The following is a 17,367-nucleotide window of genomic DNA, read 5'->3' as shown; positions in this document are numbered from 1 at the left end:
TGGGCGTTCTGTATCGTCTCCGCCAGGTCTTCTTCCCCACGCAGTTGCTATCCATATACAGGGGCCTTGTCCGCCCTCGTATGGAGTATGCATCTCACGTGTGGGGAGGCTCCACCCACACAGCTCTTCTGGACAGAGTGGAGGCTAAGGCTCTTCGTCTCATCAGCTCTCCTCCTCCTACTGATGGTCTTCCACCTCTTAAATTCCGCCGCGATGTTGCCTCTCTTTCTATCTCCTATCGATATTTCCACGATGACTGCTCTTCTGAACTAGCTAACTGCATGCCTCCCCCCCTCCCGCGGCCCCGCTGCACACGCCTTTCTACTCATGCTCATCCCTATACTGTCCAAACCCCTTATGCAAGAGTTAACCAGCATCTTCACTCTCTCATCCCTCACGCTGGTAAACTCAGGAATAATCTTCCTTCATCTGTATTTCCTCCTGCCTACGACTTGAACTCTTTGAAGAGGAGGGTATCAGGACACATCTCCTCCCGAATTTGACCTTGCTTTTGGCCACCTCTTCTGATTCTTTTATGGGAGCAGCGATTAGCGGGCTTTTTTTTTTTTTTTGTGCTCTTGAGCTGCCTCCATTGTTGTAGAAAAAAAAAGGAGTGGAAGCACTGCGTTTGGTATGATGCTATGATTTTGGATACATGGGTTTTTAGACGATGGAATATTCGTACAGTCTTTTATTTATCAAACAAGGCAGAAATACATCAGATTCGCAACATTTGAAATAAATATACATTGAGGGGGTGTCGGAGTCAAATATACACTAATTTCTATAAAAATGATCCAATTTTAGATAAAATAAAAGTCTAATATTCGTGTGTGATGGTGGCAATACCCTGCCAAAGAATTACAATTGTATCTGCCTTCTAATTTTTTTTTTATGACAAAATTTAAGTCATAAAAAATACTTGTAATTGTCTTCTTTTCAGTCACCACCTGATATCTGAGTTTTCTTAGAGCTGTTCCTAGTTTTTTCGACACATCCATACACCCATGCAGTGTGATGCCAGAAGCATTCAGGAATGTAATTTATGCCAAATAAAGATATTCCATTATAACAGTTTAGGTTTATTATACAAAATATACTCGTAGTGTCATATATACGTATTACTGGTGTTGCCAGCGGTTGCAATCAGTCTATATATACCAAATCAAGTCATACGCAACTTTGTGGGAGGAGACACGGGAGAGGCGTGGCTTATGCGTGACGTTTCTTGGAGCCAAACTAGAGAACGTAGAAACAGGAATTTAAAGAAAACGAAGAAAGGCGGACTAATATAAATCAATCACTTCAACTTGACCCCTCTCACACCCCACACCGCCGTTTGTAGGCATTGGAATTGCAGTCACGTATAGCACAATAAAAAGGCATATTTTTTCGCCAGTGGCTTGCCTGAATGCACGGTGAAAGAAGGCGAGAATGCACCTCCAAAGTGTACACACGGCCACAACTTTAGTCACCCGTGAACTGGCTTCAAGTGACGTCATCCCGCTGCTCCGCCCCAAACCGCCCCCCTGCGCGTGCTGGTCGCAGTTTTGAAGGCAGAGTGACTTTACTTGGCATATTTTGACTTTGGTTGCAATATTCTATCTATTTAAGTCTTAAATAGATAGAATATTACAGCCGTTGGCAACCCCAGTACGTATATATGACACTACGAGTATATTTTGTATAAAAAATCTAAACTGTTATATGGGATATCTTCATTTGGTATAAATTACATTCCTGAATGTCTTTGGCATCTCACTGCATGGGTGTATCAATCATGTGTCGAAAAGGCTAGGAACAGCTCTAAAAAAAAGTCAGATATCAGGTGGTGACTGAAAAGAAGACAAAGACCGGGAAAGTGAGGGGACTGATGCACATGGGATCGAGGTAAAGGGGAATTGACACTTTGTAAAAAAAGAACCTCACAAGATATTACGGGATCGCAGTTCGACGGCACGTAGGAGGGACAGTGTAGGACCTGCGAAAGGACATCAGTGCAACATTCCTACACTATTCCTCCTTTGACGAGAGAACCCCCAGCATCACCTGTGCCCAAATAAAACCGACAGTTGTTATTTCTGCCAGAGTACCATTGCAAACCACCAGCAACCACATACCCACAAGAAGATGCGTGTAAGATTTCAGCTGCCAAAGTGACCTCCGACAAAGAGGGTGGGGGGAGTACAAGCGGCTGACATTTGACAAGATCCTGACAGCGTGCTTATTGGGTAAAACACAAAATCCTAATAAACACCTGCACTCCAGGATATGGCGTTATTGTTCAAAATACAAGAACGCCAACAAGACCATATTGAACATCGCCATTGGTCAAGCTGTCCTGTACTACAACGTAGGATACGTGAGTGGATCTGCTCTGGCATTCATATGGTCACCACTCACCGAGATTTCAAAGTCTGCCCTGGGAGTGCTAGATAGAACACCAGCACTCCAGGATATGGCGTTATTGTTCAAAGTACAAGAACGCCAACAAGACCATATTGAACATCGCCATTGGTCAAGCCGTCCTGTACTACGACATAGGATACGTGAGTGGATCTGCCCTGCCACTCATAGGGTCACCATTCACCGAGATTTCAAAGTCTGCCCTGGGAGTGCTAGATAGAACACCAGCACTCCAGGATATGGCGTTATTGTTCAAAGTACAAGAACGCCAACAAGACCATATTGAACTTCGCCATTGGTCAAGCCGTCCTGGACTACAACGTAGGATACGTGAGTGGATCTGTTCTGCCACTCATAGGGTCACCACTCACCGAGATTTCAAAGTAAGAGTAAAGCCCCAGTCACACATTCATGATAATGACTCCCGGCGCCGTCCCGACGTTCGATATGCCGATAATCCTGTCTGCATGACCGATGGGTGTGCTGCTGCGACGGCGTTACGTCAAGTAACGACGTTATTAAGACGGCATCTCGATGGGTGCGGACGGTGTTCCGACCGTTGTATGTGGGGAGCGATGACCTCCCGACATAATGGCTACGGCTGTTGACGAAAGTCCTAATTGACACCGACCGGAAAAGGACGATCGTAACACCATCTGGGGGTGATAGCGACGTTATTAGGACGTTATTAGGACTGCTGGCGATCATCTTGAGACCTTCACCTGTGTCCAGATGACAATAAAAAAGGGGAGTACGCACCATGGACCACACTTTGCCCGCTCTTCCAGAAGACCAACACCACCCACAGACTGCATGATGGAGGCTACAACCCAGAATTATGTCATTGCCTTCCTCCAATACAACCACCAGGCCAACCTGCTACAGACAATAGATTTAACCAGACTGCTGCTGTTGTATCGTCAGTGGAAGAAGCAAAAACAAGCACGCCGGGTGACACCTGTTTCTTGCTCCTGCTGGGCTTGCCCTTGACCTGACTGCCCACCTCCTCCTCCTCCTCCGTGTCTTGATACTGGAAGGCATGGGCGGCAGGGTCAAGGGTTGTTGGATAAGCGGTGTTGGTGGTGGCAGGGCCATGGCAATGTGATAGTGGTGAACTGGTGGGCACGTGTTCGATGTTGGCTCCTTTGTCTGCACCCATGGTTAATGCAGGAAAAAAACTGGAACGAAGAGGGAGCGCGGACCGGAAACACCTGTTTATCTACCCACGGCGGCCGCCACTCCATCTCCGCCCCGAACAGATGCTCGGCGTGGCGCCGTGGACAAATCTGTATGCAGTCGGTTGAGTGACAACGCTGCCAGACGTACGTTACGACCACCGTTAGGAGGTCCCCTTCAGTGCCGACCATTGCCGACTACGAAACGACGTTGTTGCGATGGTGATCCGACGTTCGTGGCTTCTTGCCGGCAGATGACAGATGTCGTGGAGGGCGCCAATTGTTTTGAACATTTCCAAAACTGTCGGCGTGCGGCCTCCCGCGCCGCGGCGGCCGGTGAGATGTGGCGGAGCCGCAACGATCCCCGAAGATGGCCTGCCGGAGGATGGCGATCACCGTGAAGGGCAACATTTTCTGACGTCGGGACGGCGCCGGGAGCCGAAATCGTGAATATGTGACTGAGGCTTAAGAAGAAAACGAAGCAGGTGAAAGACAGCGAGGACTATACTGCGGGTGGATTTTAATTAAATCTCCGCCCTGACACATGGCGGACATCTTTAAATATCCTCGCCTGTAAAGTTTGCTTTCAACACCTTAAAAAGACATTTCTCAGAAACTTATCACCCGATTTCATTTATTTTTATTTTAAAGAATAATGTCCTTTCTTTCGTGTTGAACAAAATAAAAGGATTTTTGTACATAGCTATATGGTATTATTTTTTCCTCGCAATTTCACAGATTCCTGAGAGTTTTTGAAAGCAAAAAAAATCATAATATATTTAAAATAAAAGCTTTGTAAAATATAAATTACGCAAACTCGTACCAAAGGTATAATCTTTCATTTTACAACTATACGAAGGATATTGGTAAGTCAGGTTTGTTAGAATGCAGCTTTTAAAGAACAATATATTACTGGTAACAAATATTCATGCCTCGTATTTAATGCTTGGGAATGAAATAATTTCTGGAGGAATTATACACCATGAGAAAGTACAACTTTAGACAAAGTTACTATAGAAAATCAACAAAAACGGTGTTTCCACCAAGAAAGAACATCGCAGACCCACCCTTAATAAGATACAATGATAAACTCTTTTCTCCACTTCTTTGTTTGAATGTCAGACCATGAAGGCATTTCAGTGGTGTGGAAGAGTGGAGATAGAACATGAAATATCATATAATGAAATATCATGAAAAAGTAAAAATTACTTCTTATATTACGCTCTATCTCTTGGCTTCATAAGAATTTTATTGGCTGTATAGACCAAGTGACTTGCCCCACTGAAGACTGCAATGAGTTGGTATTTTGCTAAAGCTGAGCAGTGTTGCTACTCATTCGCATGTAAGCGGATGCTTGACTTGCAGGAAGCTAAAAGATGGATGGCTCATGTAGAATCAGGAGAGAAAATGTTCCTTATAGGTTGCAGAAGCGGGGTTTCTTTTGCAGCTCTGGGTATTTCCTGAACATCTTCTTTCTCATTGGTATAGGCAACTTTCTGAAATATGAACAGAAAACATATTAATGACCAATAATCCAATACCTTGACACATAACTTTTAGTAAACATGATGCGTATGTGTTTACTAAAGTAACAGACATACAGGAATCGTTGGTTTAAGTATACATTTAACTAGTTTAAGTATGCAGAATTTGAGCTTCCCTTGCACTAGCCTGACTATTTTCACTTTTTTTGTTACTAAAGTAATAGATTTAGATGGTGCCTCAAGTATACATTTTACATTGGAGAAACTGAAATAACGCTGTGAAAAAAATCCTATAATGAACACCAATGAGTGCCGGGGATCGAACCCGGCCCTTCTGAGTAGTATGTTGCCCTGACTTCTACTCAGAAGGTTCGGGTTCGATTCTCGGCACTCAGTGGTGTTCATTACGGGATACCTTTAACTAGTTTTATTATTCAAAATTTTAACTTTCTTTGCACTAACCTGTCTATTTTCTTTTTTTTTCAATATTCTTTTTAATCTATGTGTATGAGTAACAGACAGCTGAGGATCTCAATGTGGATTTAACTAATTACATGATAAAGAATATGAGCTTCCGTTTGTGATGACGTCACTTTTTTTCTTTTATTTTACATTTTCTTTCATATTTCTTTTCTATTTACTCATATGAAGAATCTTTTTTAGTTCTATTTCCATAATGTGTCTTCCAAGCCACAGTTCCTCTGTTTGGGATGCTGAATTAATTGATGATTTGGCAGGCAGACACCTGCCAAAAAGGGCGTAAGTCCTTTTTGGCTTTTTGGTTTATTTATTTATTTATATATTTATTTATTTATTTATTTTTACAGTAATGGAAGGAGCTCAAGCCAACACAAACATAAAACAATAAACCCTTATAACTGCTGTTCCAGCAAAAAAGAATTCAGTTTGAATTACCTAAAAAAGAGAATCAAATTCAATTGGAGAGATGTTTTGAAAGAGTTCAAGTCATAGTAAGAAGAAAATACATATGAAGGAAGATCATTCCAGGGTTTAAAAGCAAGAGACGAGAGAGTAAAGCTGCTGGTTAACTCTTGCATTAGGGATTCGGAAAGAAAGTAGAAAGTAAAGTGTAGCGGGGATGTGAGAGGGGTGGAAGCATGTAGCTATTAAGTTCAGAAAAAAAACAGTCAGCAGTAAAATATTGATTGAAGAACGGGAGACAACACTGCGGGGGGAACTTATGAAGTAGAGGATTGTCAGTAAGAGGAGGAGAGTTTATGGGATGAAAAACCGTTGACTTTCTAAAAGGGATATGTGTGTGGTATCCCCCTCACACATAAGATTTTTTATACATACAAGAGACGGTCAAGGCCCTTGTAAATGATCAGCAACTCGAGAAGTAAAAAACTGGTGGAGACGATACAGAAACTCTAGTCTTCAAAAAACTAACTTAGCAAGAGATGAAATATTAAGTGTCCAATTGAGAATTTGAGATAGGATAGACTGAGAACGTTTAGTGTAAAAGGAGTCAGGTGTGTGCTTTCGAAGAATAAATGATAGGGATGAATTTTCCAGTTGAAATTTTGAGTTAGGGATAGATCGATAATGTTGAGTGTAGAAGGAGTCAGGTGAGTGCCACCGAAGAATAGAGGATAGGTTCGAAGTTTCAAGTTGAAATTTTAAGTTTTAAGGATAGATCGAGAACATTTAGTGTAGAAGAGGGAGTCAGATGAGTGTTTTCGAAGAATAAGAAATAGGGAATAGGTGTTTGAAAGATCTGTCGAGTTGATAGGCGGATAAATTGGGATTGATTTTTTGAGTCACTGAAGAACACTTAAGTTTCTTCTGCTAGATTCAGAAATGACAGAAGGGTCAGAGCCAGGGAAAGCCATAAATATAACTCAGGGGTGATGTTCTGAAAGGCTCTGATCTCTTTCTTTTATTCATAAATTACTTTTTTTTAAAGCAAACTGTTCTATCTATTCCTAAGCAGATGACTTTATTCTGCATTTCGTTACTCAGCATTTTAATAAAAAATCCTCTCAACAGGAATTGCACAACTCAAGGCTGAACACTACATCATTTTTAACGACACAATATTATAATTTCTGACTGGGGCAAAAAATAAATAAAAAAAATGTTCTCTCAAAAACTCATTTTTTACACTTGACAACTTTACACAATCTTCAACATCTACCCCTTATTCTTCTATAACACACAGCTGTCCCATTCTACACTAAACACTCCTGGTCGATCTATAACTAAAAATCTCAACTGAAAAAATATATATCATCTCCTAAATCAGCTTCCTCAAGGTTAGGCATAACTATCAATTCCACCAGTTTTCTACTCCTCCTAGATTATATCTATATACAAGGCATTGTCTGTCTTTATATATCTCATGTGTGGGGCTTTCAACACTGATTAACTAATAATCAATGGGGAGGATACGCTCAGGTGCGCCTCCCTTCACTCACTTGCCGCGTCCATTCTTCATGGTCTTCCTGAGCAAGCTCCACGCAGCAGCCCTATCCATTCCAAGTTTTTTTCCCGGCAGGATCAGTCGATTTGCCTCAGTCATGAGTTACGTGGGTGTTCCCTTGGTCTCCTCCACTCAGTGCTGTCTTGTACAGAAACGTGTGAGCAGGATCAGCGTCCAGGAAGTGTGCCATATGCCTTTAAAGTTGAAGTTGGCGTTCAAAAACTAAGCAGGAAACAGATCTCGATTCAGATTCACGGAGTAGTCGCTGGTTCGACACGAAGTCATTCCAGCAATACCCATGATGCTGCGAAGGTACTTGGTACCAAAGGCATCGACACCTCTCCAAGTCAATGTTCAGTGTTCATGTCTCACAGCCTACAGTAAGACAGGGAGCGCAATCAACTTAAAGATTCGAGTCTTTGTCCGCCTAAATAAATTTTGATAACGCCATATACTCGTATTGAGCATCCCCAATCCGTCGAGTGACTTCCTGGTTAGACCCACCATTGTTATTTACTACGCTACCAAGGTATGTGAAGCATGGCAAGACTGAACTGTCATCCAAAAAAACTCCCAATGACCTTGGTTTTGGCCCAGGAGACTTTCAGTCTCAGAGGCTTCGCCTCCTCATCCATCACTAGGACCTCTAGCGATTCCACGAGAAGTTCAACATCATCAGCAAAAACAAGGACAAAAGCAACGACTTTGATCAGCAACGCTGGCTAATACCCAGCCCATGCAAGTGTTGAAAATTGATAGAGCAAGGACCCACCATTGCCTTACACCTGCATTAGCATGGAAGAAACTGGAATCACCTCCTCCACAATTCACAGCACTCTCAGTCCCAGAGTAAAGGCCCGTTATCAGGTAAATAATCCTTACAGGAATATCACGAATCCACAGAATGTTCCAGAGTGCCTCGCGATGCACAAGTCAAATGCCTTCTTGAGACTGACATAGAGTGTGAGCAGCACCTGTCGAAGCTCACTTTGGCATTCAATAAGGACAAGAAGTGCTAGGATACGGTCAATTGTTGACTTGCTGCGTGTGAACCCGGATTCCTCAGGTCTCTGAAACTTTAGCAAATGAGATCGAATTTATATCAGCAGCAGATAAGCGAGCGTCTTACCCGGCACACTGAGCAGTGTAATACTACGGTAAAGGTTGGTGTCCTGTTGGTCCCCTTTCCGTTTTCCGGTCAAGAGGAATGGCACCGGACTGACACACGGCAGAAAGAGCTTAATGCAGTCCATGGTTCATGGCTTCACTCCCAGCTTTCAGCGTCTCCGCAGTGATGATATAGACCCCAACTGCTTTTCCATCCTTCAACTTCTTCACAGCATCTCTCACTTCCACAAGAGAGGGTGGAGTTTCGTCTTGGTGGATCAGCAGCCGCCATCTACAACCCAGCCAGAGGAAGCTGTCTTCTTGGGGCTCTTCCGTGTACAACTACCTACAGTACTCGGCACAAAGAGCCCGGCACTCATCCGCATCTAATACTATCTGCCTATCCCCCGTTTGGATAGTACTCGTCTGAGATGTAAAGTTGCAGAGGAGCTTCTTCAGAGATCGAAAGGCAGGTCTAAGGACGTCTGCATTTAGACAACCCTCGAAATCTTCAGCATGACCTTTGATATACCTTTCCTTATCCCTTTTCAGAAGGGTTCTAGTCATTCGTGACAGAGTCCTGTATCGCTCCGAGTCCCCAGTCAGCCTGGCAACACATCTCTCCTCTATATTCTCCAGTGTTTCTCTCGAGGCAATGCCACTCCTTGGGGACTCTCCAAAGTATTCTTCGGAAGCTTTGAGAGTCTCACATTTAAAAATATCCCACAACTCTCCAGGGTCCTCTAAACTATCAAGCACTTCAGACCAATTTGAGACTGCTACTACATTCTCCTAAGCACACGCCTGGTCCCACAGTTTCTCGAGATGGAACCATGGCAGGCTGCATCTCGAGAATTTCTTGGACCTGATGTGTATCCTCAGTTTTGCAACAAGTATGTGGTCAGTCGCACAGAACATCATTGTTATACCAAGTCCAGCAGTCAGGCTCTCATCTCTCGAACCTCAGCCCTCTGGACTTTGCATAGTTCAGAAGGAGTGAACTGTTTATGTTTTTGGTGCCAGAGCCATGGGGACCAAAACATCACTCATAATCATTCCTCTCTGTACCAGTAACTGTATTGAAGACCCCCAAAACAATGAGTGTGTCGCGTGGGGGAGAACTAGTTAACTATTGAGTGGAGCTTGGTGTAGAACATCTCTTTTCTCTCAAGTGTGCACATCTCGGTAGAGGCATACACTGTAGTAAGAGATATTAAGCACAAGGTGAGCTTCAACCTCTTGATCATAAACACTCATCAACCGGAGTAACCCAAACGACAGAAGACTGCAGTTGGCTATAAATGGCTATTGTTACTCTCTTGCGACGAATACCATCGCTCTGTTCTGACCAGTAGTAATAGGTGTAATCCCCTCTACTGACCTCTCCATTGCCAGCTATCTTTGTCTCAGAGAGCCCCACTGTGTCCACTCTTGAGCTCAGCTGACAGATAGGGTAATAGCTGATCATCCAAGAGGCTCAGGATGTTCCAGGCACCCACAAGGAGTGCCCGCCGTAATTTAACCCTGGGCTTGGCTCAATGAGCTCGTATATCGTCTTCACCGCCATGACGGTCCCCATGAGAAGAGAGTGGGTGAGTTCGGGGCAGGGGAGCTCTCCTGCCTTGACTAGACCTGTTAGAAGTACTGGGTGCCACGTATACCTTTTGAGGCATTCAGTCTCCTCTGCCTCCATCCACCACGGAGCCTTACGAGGAGAGGCTGACCGTTTGGCCTATAAGCCCAAAAGCCCCAGGGGTAGCAGAAGAGTATATATGGCAACCACCTGACATAGCGGTGGCCGATTGACCTCTCCAAGCCAGGAGAGGCCGCCCAGTTTGGCTGGAATAAGGGACCAAAGAGGTGTGTTGCTAGCCGCAGCACACCACTATGGCAGCAGTTAACCTCCACGTCTTCCATCTCCCAGCCTTACAGGGACGCCACACATGGAAAACATGTTGGAAGACTAGGGTTAAATGCGCATCAACCCGCCCTCAGGGTTTGGCACATTCAATGAAAAGAAATTTCATTCAGGAAGAGGGAAAGAAGGATACAGCTCAGGTGGTTGAGGGCGCATACACAGCCTTTTTTGACAGAGCATAGTCAAAGGCTTTTTGTCTCATAAGCTTCTCCGAAATTCCACCACAATGCTGCATCAAATTCTACCTTCCAACAATATTTTCTAGTTTAATGGTCCTTACTTAACAATTTTACTTCATTTTCCCCACCTTTTCTCAGTACCAATGGCAGCCCAGATGTCTCATGCCTCTAAAGCTGAACTATTTACTTAAGCTTTCAAAATTTCAATCTGGGCAATTCAGGGCATATTCCTCCTACTCATCTCCCCTCTGACTTCACTATGGTTATTAATAAATTCTTATAAATGGGGTGGACAAGGGCCTTGTCTCCCTCCGTATGGGGTATGCATCTCATGTGTGGTGGCTCCACACATACACAGGCTCTTTGTCTCATCAGCTCTCCTCCTCTCACTGACAGTTTTCTACCTCTTAAATTGCACCACAATGTTGCCTCTCTATCTTTCTATATCTATTTTCATGCTGACTGCTCCTCTGAGCTTGCTATCTGTATATCTCCATCCCTCCCATGGCCCCACATTACACGACTTTCTACACTTGTTCATCCCTATTTTATTCAAAGCCATTCTGCAAGAGTTAACCAGTATCTTTTTTTTTTTTTTACAGCAAAGGAAACAGAACAGGGAAACAATAATGAAAAAAAAAAGCCCGCTAATCACTGCTCCTATAAAAAAGGGTTCAGAGGAGTGGCCGAAAAAAGGTGTCCTGATACTCTCGTCTTGAAAAGTTAAAATCGTAGGCAGGAGGAAATCCAGATAAAGTAAGATCGTTCCAGAGTTTACCACCGTGAGGGATGAAAGAGTGAAGATGCAGGTCAACTCTTGCCTAAGGGATTTGGACACTATAGGGAAGAGCTTGAGTAGAAAGTCGTGTGCAGCGGGGCCGAGGAATAGGGGGAGACATGCAGTTAGCAAGTTCAGAAGAGCAGTCAGCGTGAATATTTCGATAGGAGATAGAAAGAGAGGCAACATGGCGGCGGGATTTAAGAGGTAAGAGACTATCAATAAAGAGAGGGGAGTTGATGAGACGAAAAACCTTAGACTCTACTCTGTCCAAGAGAACCGTGTGAGTGGAACCCCCCAACACGCGAGATGCATAGTCCATACGAGGGCGGACAAGGCCCCTGTATGTGGATAGCAACTGTGCGGGGGAGAACTGGCGGAGACGATACAGAACGCCCAACCTCGAGGAAGCTGATTTAGTAAGAGAAGAGATGTGAAGTTTCCAGTTAAGACTTTGAGTTAAGGATATACCGAGGATGTTTAGTGTAGAAGAAGGATAGGAGTTTGGAAGATTGTGTTGAGTTGATAGGTGGAGAATAATAGCAAGGTCAGAGGTTAAGCGTTCTGCAACCTCCCGTCTAGAGTCGTGTAATTTATGTTGTGAAGGTCTTCTGCTGAAAGAAGTTGAATAATGCAAAGTAGAGTCGTCGGCGTATGAGTGGATAGGACAGTTTGTTGTGGAAAGATCATTGATGAATATCAGAAAGAGAGTGGGAGACAGGACAGAGCCCTGCGGGACACCACTGTTGATAGGTTTAGGGGAAGAACAGTGACAGTCTACCACAGCAGAGATAGAACGGCCGGAAAGGAAACTGGAGATGAAGGTACAGAGAGAGGGATAGAATCCGTATGAGGGCAGTTAAGAAAGCAAAGAGTTGTGCCAGGCTCTATCGAAACCTTTCGTTATGTCCAGCGCAACTGAGAAAGTTTCACCGAATCGGCTACGAGAGGATGACCAAGAGTCAGTTAGGAAAGCAAGAAGATCACCAGTACAACGCCCCTTGCGGAACCCATACTGGCGATTAGATAGGTCAGATGTGGATAGATGCTTCTGAATCTTCCGGCTAAGGATTGATTCAAAAGCTTTAGAAAGGCAAGAAAGTAAATCTATAGGACGTAGTTTGAGGGATTGGAACGGTCACCCTTCTTAGACACAGGCTATATGTAGACGTACTTCCAGCAGGAAGGAAAGGTAAATTTTGAAAGGCAGAGACGAAAGAGTTTGACCAGGCAGGGTGTCAGCACGGACGCACAATTTTTAAGGACAATAGGGGGCACTCCATCAGGCCCATAAGCCTTCTGAGGGTTGAGGCCAGAAAGGGCATACAGAAAAAAAACATCATTCCTAAAAATCTTAATAACAGGTATAGTAGGATGAATATGCCCAAAATCGTCCAGAGTGGAGTTTATAGCGAAAGTTTGATAGAAGAGTTCAGCCTCAGAAATAGATGTGACGGCGGTGCTGCCGTCAGGACTAAGGAGAGGGGGGAAAGATTAAGAAGTGAAATTGGAGGAGATATTTTTGGCTAGGTGCCAGAAGTCTGGAAGAATTAGAGAAAGCAAGGTTGTGGCATTTTCTATTGATGAAAGCATTTTTAGGGAGTCGATGAATATCTGGCACGATTCCGGGTAGAAATGTAAAGATCAGCGAAGGCTCTGGTACCTTTTGTGAGCTGCCACTCTATTTTTGATAGCACGAGAACAAGGCTTTTTAGTATGAGGGGTAGAGAAAGTACGTGGAATATGTGCCATCATTCCAGAGACAATCACCTCTGTGATGCGCTGGGCACACAAAGAGGGGTCTCTCTCCTGGAAGCAGTAATCATTCCACGGGAAACTGGAAAAGTACATCCTCAGGTCATACCACCGAGCTGAAGCAAAATGCCAGAAGCACCACCTTTTCAGTGGGTCCAGAAGCTGTACAGGAGCGATAGGACAGTATACAGAAATAAGGTTGTGATCGGAGGAGCCCAGCGGAGAGAACAGTTAGACAGAGTAAGTTGAAGGGTTAGAGGTTAGGAAGAGGTCTAGAATGTTGGGCCTGTCTCCAAGGCTGTCGGGAATACGTGTAGGGTGCTAAACCAATTGCTCTAGATCACTGATGAGAGCAAATTTATAGGCTTGTTCACCAGGTTGGTCAGTGAAAGAGGATGAAAGCCAAAGCTGGTGGTGAACATTGAAATCTCCTAGGATGAAGATATCAGCGAAGGGAAAGTGGGTCAAGATGTGCTCCACTTTAGAGTTCAAATAGTCAAAGAATTTTACATAGTTGGTAGAGTTCGGTGAGAGATACACAGCACAGATGTACTTAGTAGTAGTGTGACAATGAAGTCTTAGCCAAGTGGTGAAAAATTCAGAAAAGTCAAGGTCCTGGCCACGAGAGCAAGTGATGTCGTTGCGCACGTAAGCGCAACATCCAGCTTTGGATTGAAATTTAGGATAGAGATAGTAGGAGGGAACAGAGTGGAGATTGCTGTCAGTAGCCGCCGAGACCTGTGTTTCGGTGAGGAAGAGAAGGTGAGGTTTAGGGGAGGAGAGATGGTGCTCCACAGAATGGAAATTGAAACGAAGATCGCGAATGTTGCATTCTTACATTCTTTTAGCCGGTAAACTCTAGAACCACCTCACTCCATCTGGATTTCCTCCTGCCACTCATTCCGTTTTCTTCTCCGGGAGCAGAGATTAGCAGTCATTTTTTGTATGTGTTTTTTTTCCATTTAGCTGTTTCCTCTAAAGATAACATGCTAACTTCATAATTTCCACCTTTTGCTCTCCAAATCCTTCATGCAAAAATTGCCAGCATCTTTAATCTTTCCTAACTTTTGCTGGTAAATTCTAGAACAGGGGTTCCCAACCTGGGGTACATGTACCCCCAGTGGTACATTTGCACTTTTCATGGAGTACATTGGGTCCAAGAGAATTACCACTACTGTACTGTACTGTACTACTTTTGTTTGGTGTTGTAATTTGCATTCAAATTGCACAATGTCATGTTTTGTTTTTTTTCAATTTCCTCATTTTAGTAAGCAAAACAATTACTTAAATTTTATCATCAGTCTACACATACAGATTTCATTATAAAATAATATCAAAAAATTACAATTTCATCGTTTTTTATCCTAAATTTTTAGGGGTACACGGGAACCTATAAAAATGCCCAAGAGGTACAGAGGAACAAAAAGATTGGGAACCCCTGTTCTAGAACAACCTTCCTTTGTATGTATTTCCTCCTGTCTGCGACTTCACGCCTTCAAGAAGGGCGTTTTGAGACACATCTCCAACAAATTTTGAATTCTGAAATTGCATGTTCTACATTTTGCTTTTAGGGAGCAGCAACATTGTTGGTCTTTTTGTTTTGTTTTGTCCTTGAGTCTCCTCCTGTGCTGTAATAAAAATACTTTTACTTCAAAGTTGAACACCCAAACTACCACTCTCAGCAATGACTCAAGGATGATGCTTAACACAGTAAGGACTTAACTGCATCATCTCCTGTAATCTTATGCGAGAGGCTTGAGCACGGCGGGAGGAGGTGCCATAGAGGAGGATTTCCACCTGTAGGCACTGGTCGAGGGCCAGAGCAGCCCGACCCAGGTCCCCTGAGAGAGCGTATACTCTGGAAAGTTGTCGGAGGACCCCACAGACCTGCATATTTAAGATTATGATGTTGCAGCATCAACATTATGTTATGCACTGCTTCTGAAGCTCAACCTAATTCTTGTGAGTATGGTTTGTTGTATGTTTGGAGGATTGGGACTTGTTAGCGTTGATTGAATGCTTTTATTATTACGTTTATGGAACTGATAGCTGTTTGAAGATGATGCGCATCATTGGGGTAAGTGAAGGAAAGGTGACAGAAATATCGATTTCACATAGAAGCTGAAGAGGGGTGCTCAGAGAATGACTATAATGTTCCATTGTCCACACTGACCAGATCTCATACTTACAAAAATAGGATGATCTTAAGAATGAAATTGTTGACCATCATAATAATACAAACACCAAAAACTGACCATGCAACAAGGAACACTGTGCTTCTGAATACCTGTGAGGTGTAATCACCATGAGTCTCCTTGCAGTGCTTGAGGAACGACTGAAGGTGCTTTATGGCCTCAGAGTAGTTCTCTTCCTGCACAAGTACCTGAGCAATTCAGAGCCATTTTTTTATTTATGTGGGCCAAAATTGGATTTTTAGTTAAAACATATAATTTTTAATGTTCCTATTAGGTTGACAGTTGGTGTCCGCTATTTTCTATGGTGATATGTCTATTTGGGAGTCATTCTCTAACCCTCATGCTACATATATCAGATTCTTGCTGATGTCTATTACTATTTCAACATCTTATTTAGGGGTTACTCATTATGTAGTTGATCTCTGTGGAAAATCTCAAAAACTGTGTTGAGGGTAATAGGGATTAGCACCATTTGAACATTACCGTGGGAAACCAACTGAAGGATCTACTATGGAGTCTTATATATACAACATTTTTATGGATATTGAGATGATATGTAAGGGAGTCTTAAGTTTTGGTTATGTGAAAACCAAATTATATCTACTATGCCTTACTAAAAACATCAGTAGGGATTTGATTCGGGCAAGGGCAGTCGGTGCTCATCCCACCCAATTGTTCATCCTCCCTTTCGGGGTCGTTGATAAATGGGTAACTACAGACACCTGGGGGTTGGGTGGGGGGGGGGGGGCATTATGTGGTAACCTGGATGTTACACTTTCACTGTGTCCCAAGATTCTTACTTATCGATGACTCTTAGGCTAAGGAGACGCTGATGAGCACAGAGGCAACGCGCAGCTTAAGGTGGGAATCTCTGACTGGAAGCGATTTTTGATGAATAATCAAAATATGAGATATAAACATTATGGGATGGATGAGCCATCTGGCTTGCCAACAGCATGACGTGTTATTTTCTTGAGGCCATTTAAATGCCCCAGACGGGGTTTAAAGAAACGCACTCCTGCCAAAGTGTCAGTTGAGTTGCCGTGTGCAGTTTTTGTCTCATTGATTACATTGTTTTGAGGTCGATTCTTTCGTTTCTTTATACGTATGTGAGTGTAATACGATAAGTTGGGCGCTTGGTAGCGCCGGGACAAATGGCAGTGCCTGATCCAGAAGAACAACACATCATGGCCATATATGAGGACCTGACCTCTACAGACCTCCCGTCAAGATGTCTCAAAGGGAGGAATCAAAACGTGAATAAGGCTTGCCACTCGAAACTGTGGAAAAAAAGTCTAAAAAATGAATTTCATGGCCTTGATACCTTGAGATTTGCTTCTCTCATGAATACTCTGGAACACATGGGATATGTGATAAGCAGGCTCTTCCACGAAATCTAAGGAGAAATCCCAGGGAAAGGCAGTGTGCAAACTCAGGAGAATAGAAGAGAGAAGAAATTATCAATGAAGTAAGTCAAGAGGATAAAACGACTGTGTGGTATAGGGCAGGCGAGCATAAGTGGCTATGCGACAGGTGCTTTCTAAACGTGATGAAGACCGGAGCCCAGGCCTACTTGGGATACTCTTATGAAAAAAAAACGCACTTGGACAAACCACCTCATTTGTATGGTAGTGTGGAAGTGTTTGTCTCCCAAGAAATAGTATTGGTAGGTAAATACTGATTTTATTATGGGATTATGTGGTTAGCCATCATATCATGCAAGTAAAAAATTTGAACAATAAAGGGTAATAACTTGCTTATTTCTCACTCAATTTAAAAAGAAATTAAAGGGCATTAAAATGCCCTGTCGAGAGCGATTTTGACGAACTCCAGACACTTTGCCGTTTTTGTCTAGTGTGGCGTTGATATTGCGTCTAGAAGGCTGTAATTTGGCATGTAGCCCCTCTTGGCAATGTAGTCTGACCAA

At 43.4% G+C, this 17,367-nt stretch overlaps 1 protein-coding gene across 1 annotated transcript in view; it reads right to left on the bottom strand.

Annotated features, from left to right (window-relative positions):
- Positions 1–676: 676 nt before the first annotated feature.
- LOC126989545 (uncharacterized) overlaps positions 677–17,367 on the bottom strand; it is a gene marked incomplete at its 5' end in the record, with an annotated part of 73,503 nt that continues 56,812 nt past the window's right edge. Inside the window, 3 exons of the mRNA XM_050848115.1 lie at positions 677–5,077; positions 14,969–15,132; positions 15,533–15,628. Coding sequence (XP_050704072.1) covers positions 4,996–5,077; positions 14,969–15,132; positions 15,533–15,628 — 342 coding nt within the window. The remainder of the gene's footprint in view (positions 5,078–14,968; positions 15,133–15,532; positions 15,629–17,367) is intronic.

Source organism: Eriocheir sinensis, unplaced genomic scaffold (assembly GCF_024679095.1).
Source record: "Eriocheir sinensis breed Jianghai 21 unplaced genomic scaffold, ASM2467909v1 Scaffold121, whole genome shotgun sequence".
Classification (NCBI taxonomy): Eukaryota; Metazoa; Arthropoda; class Malacostraca; order Decapoda; family Varunidae; genus Eriocheir; species Eriocheir sinensis.
The sequence above is the reverse complement of the archived record's forward strand: the minus strand, read 5'-3'. Positions and strand labels throughout refer to the sequence as shown.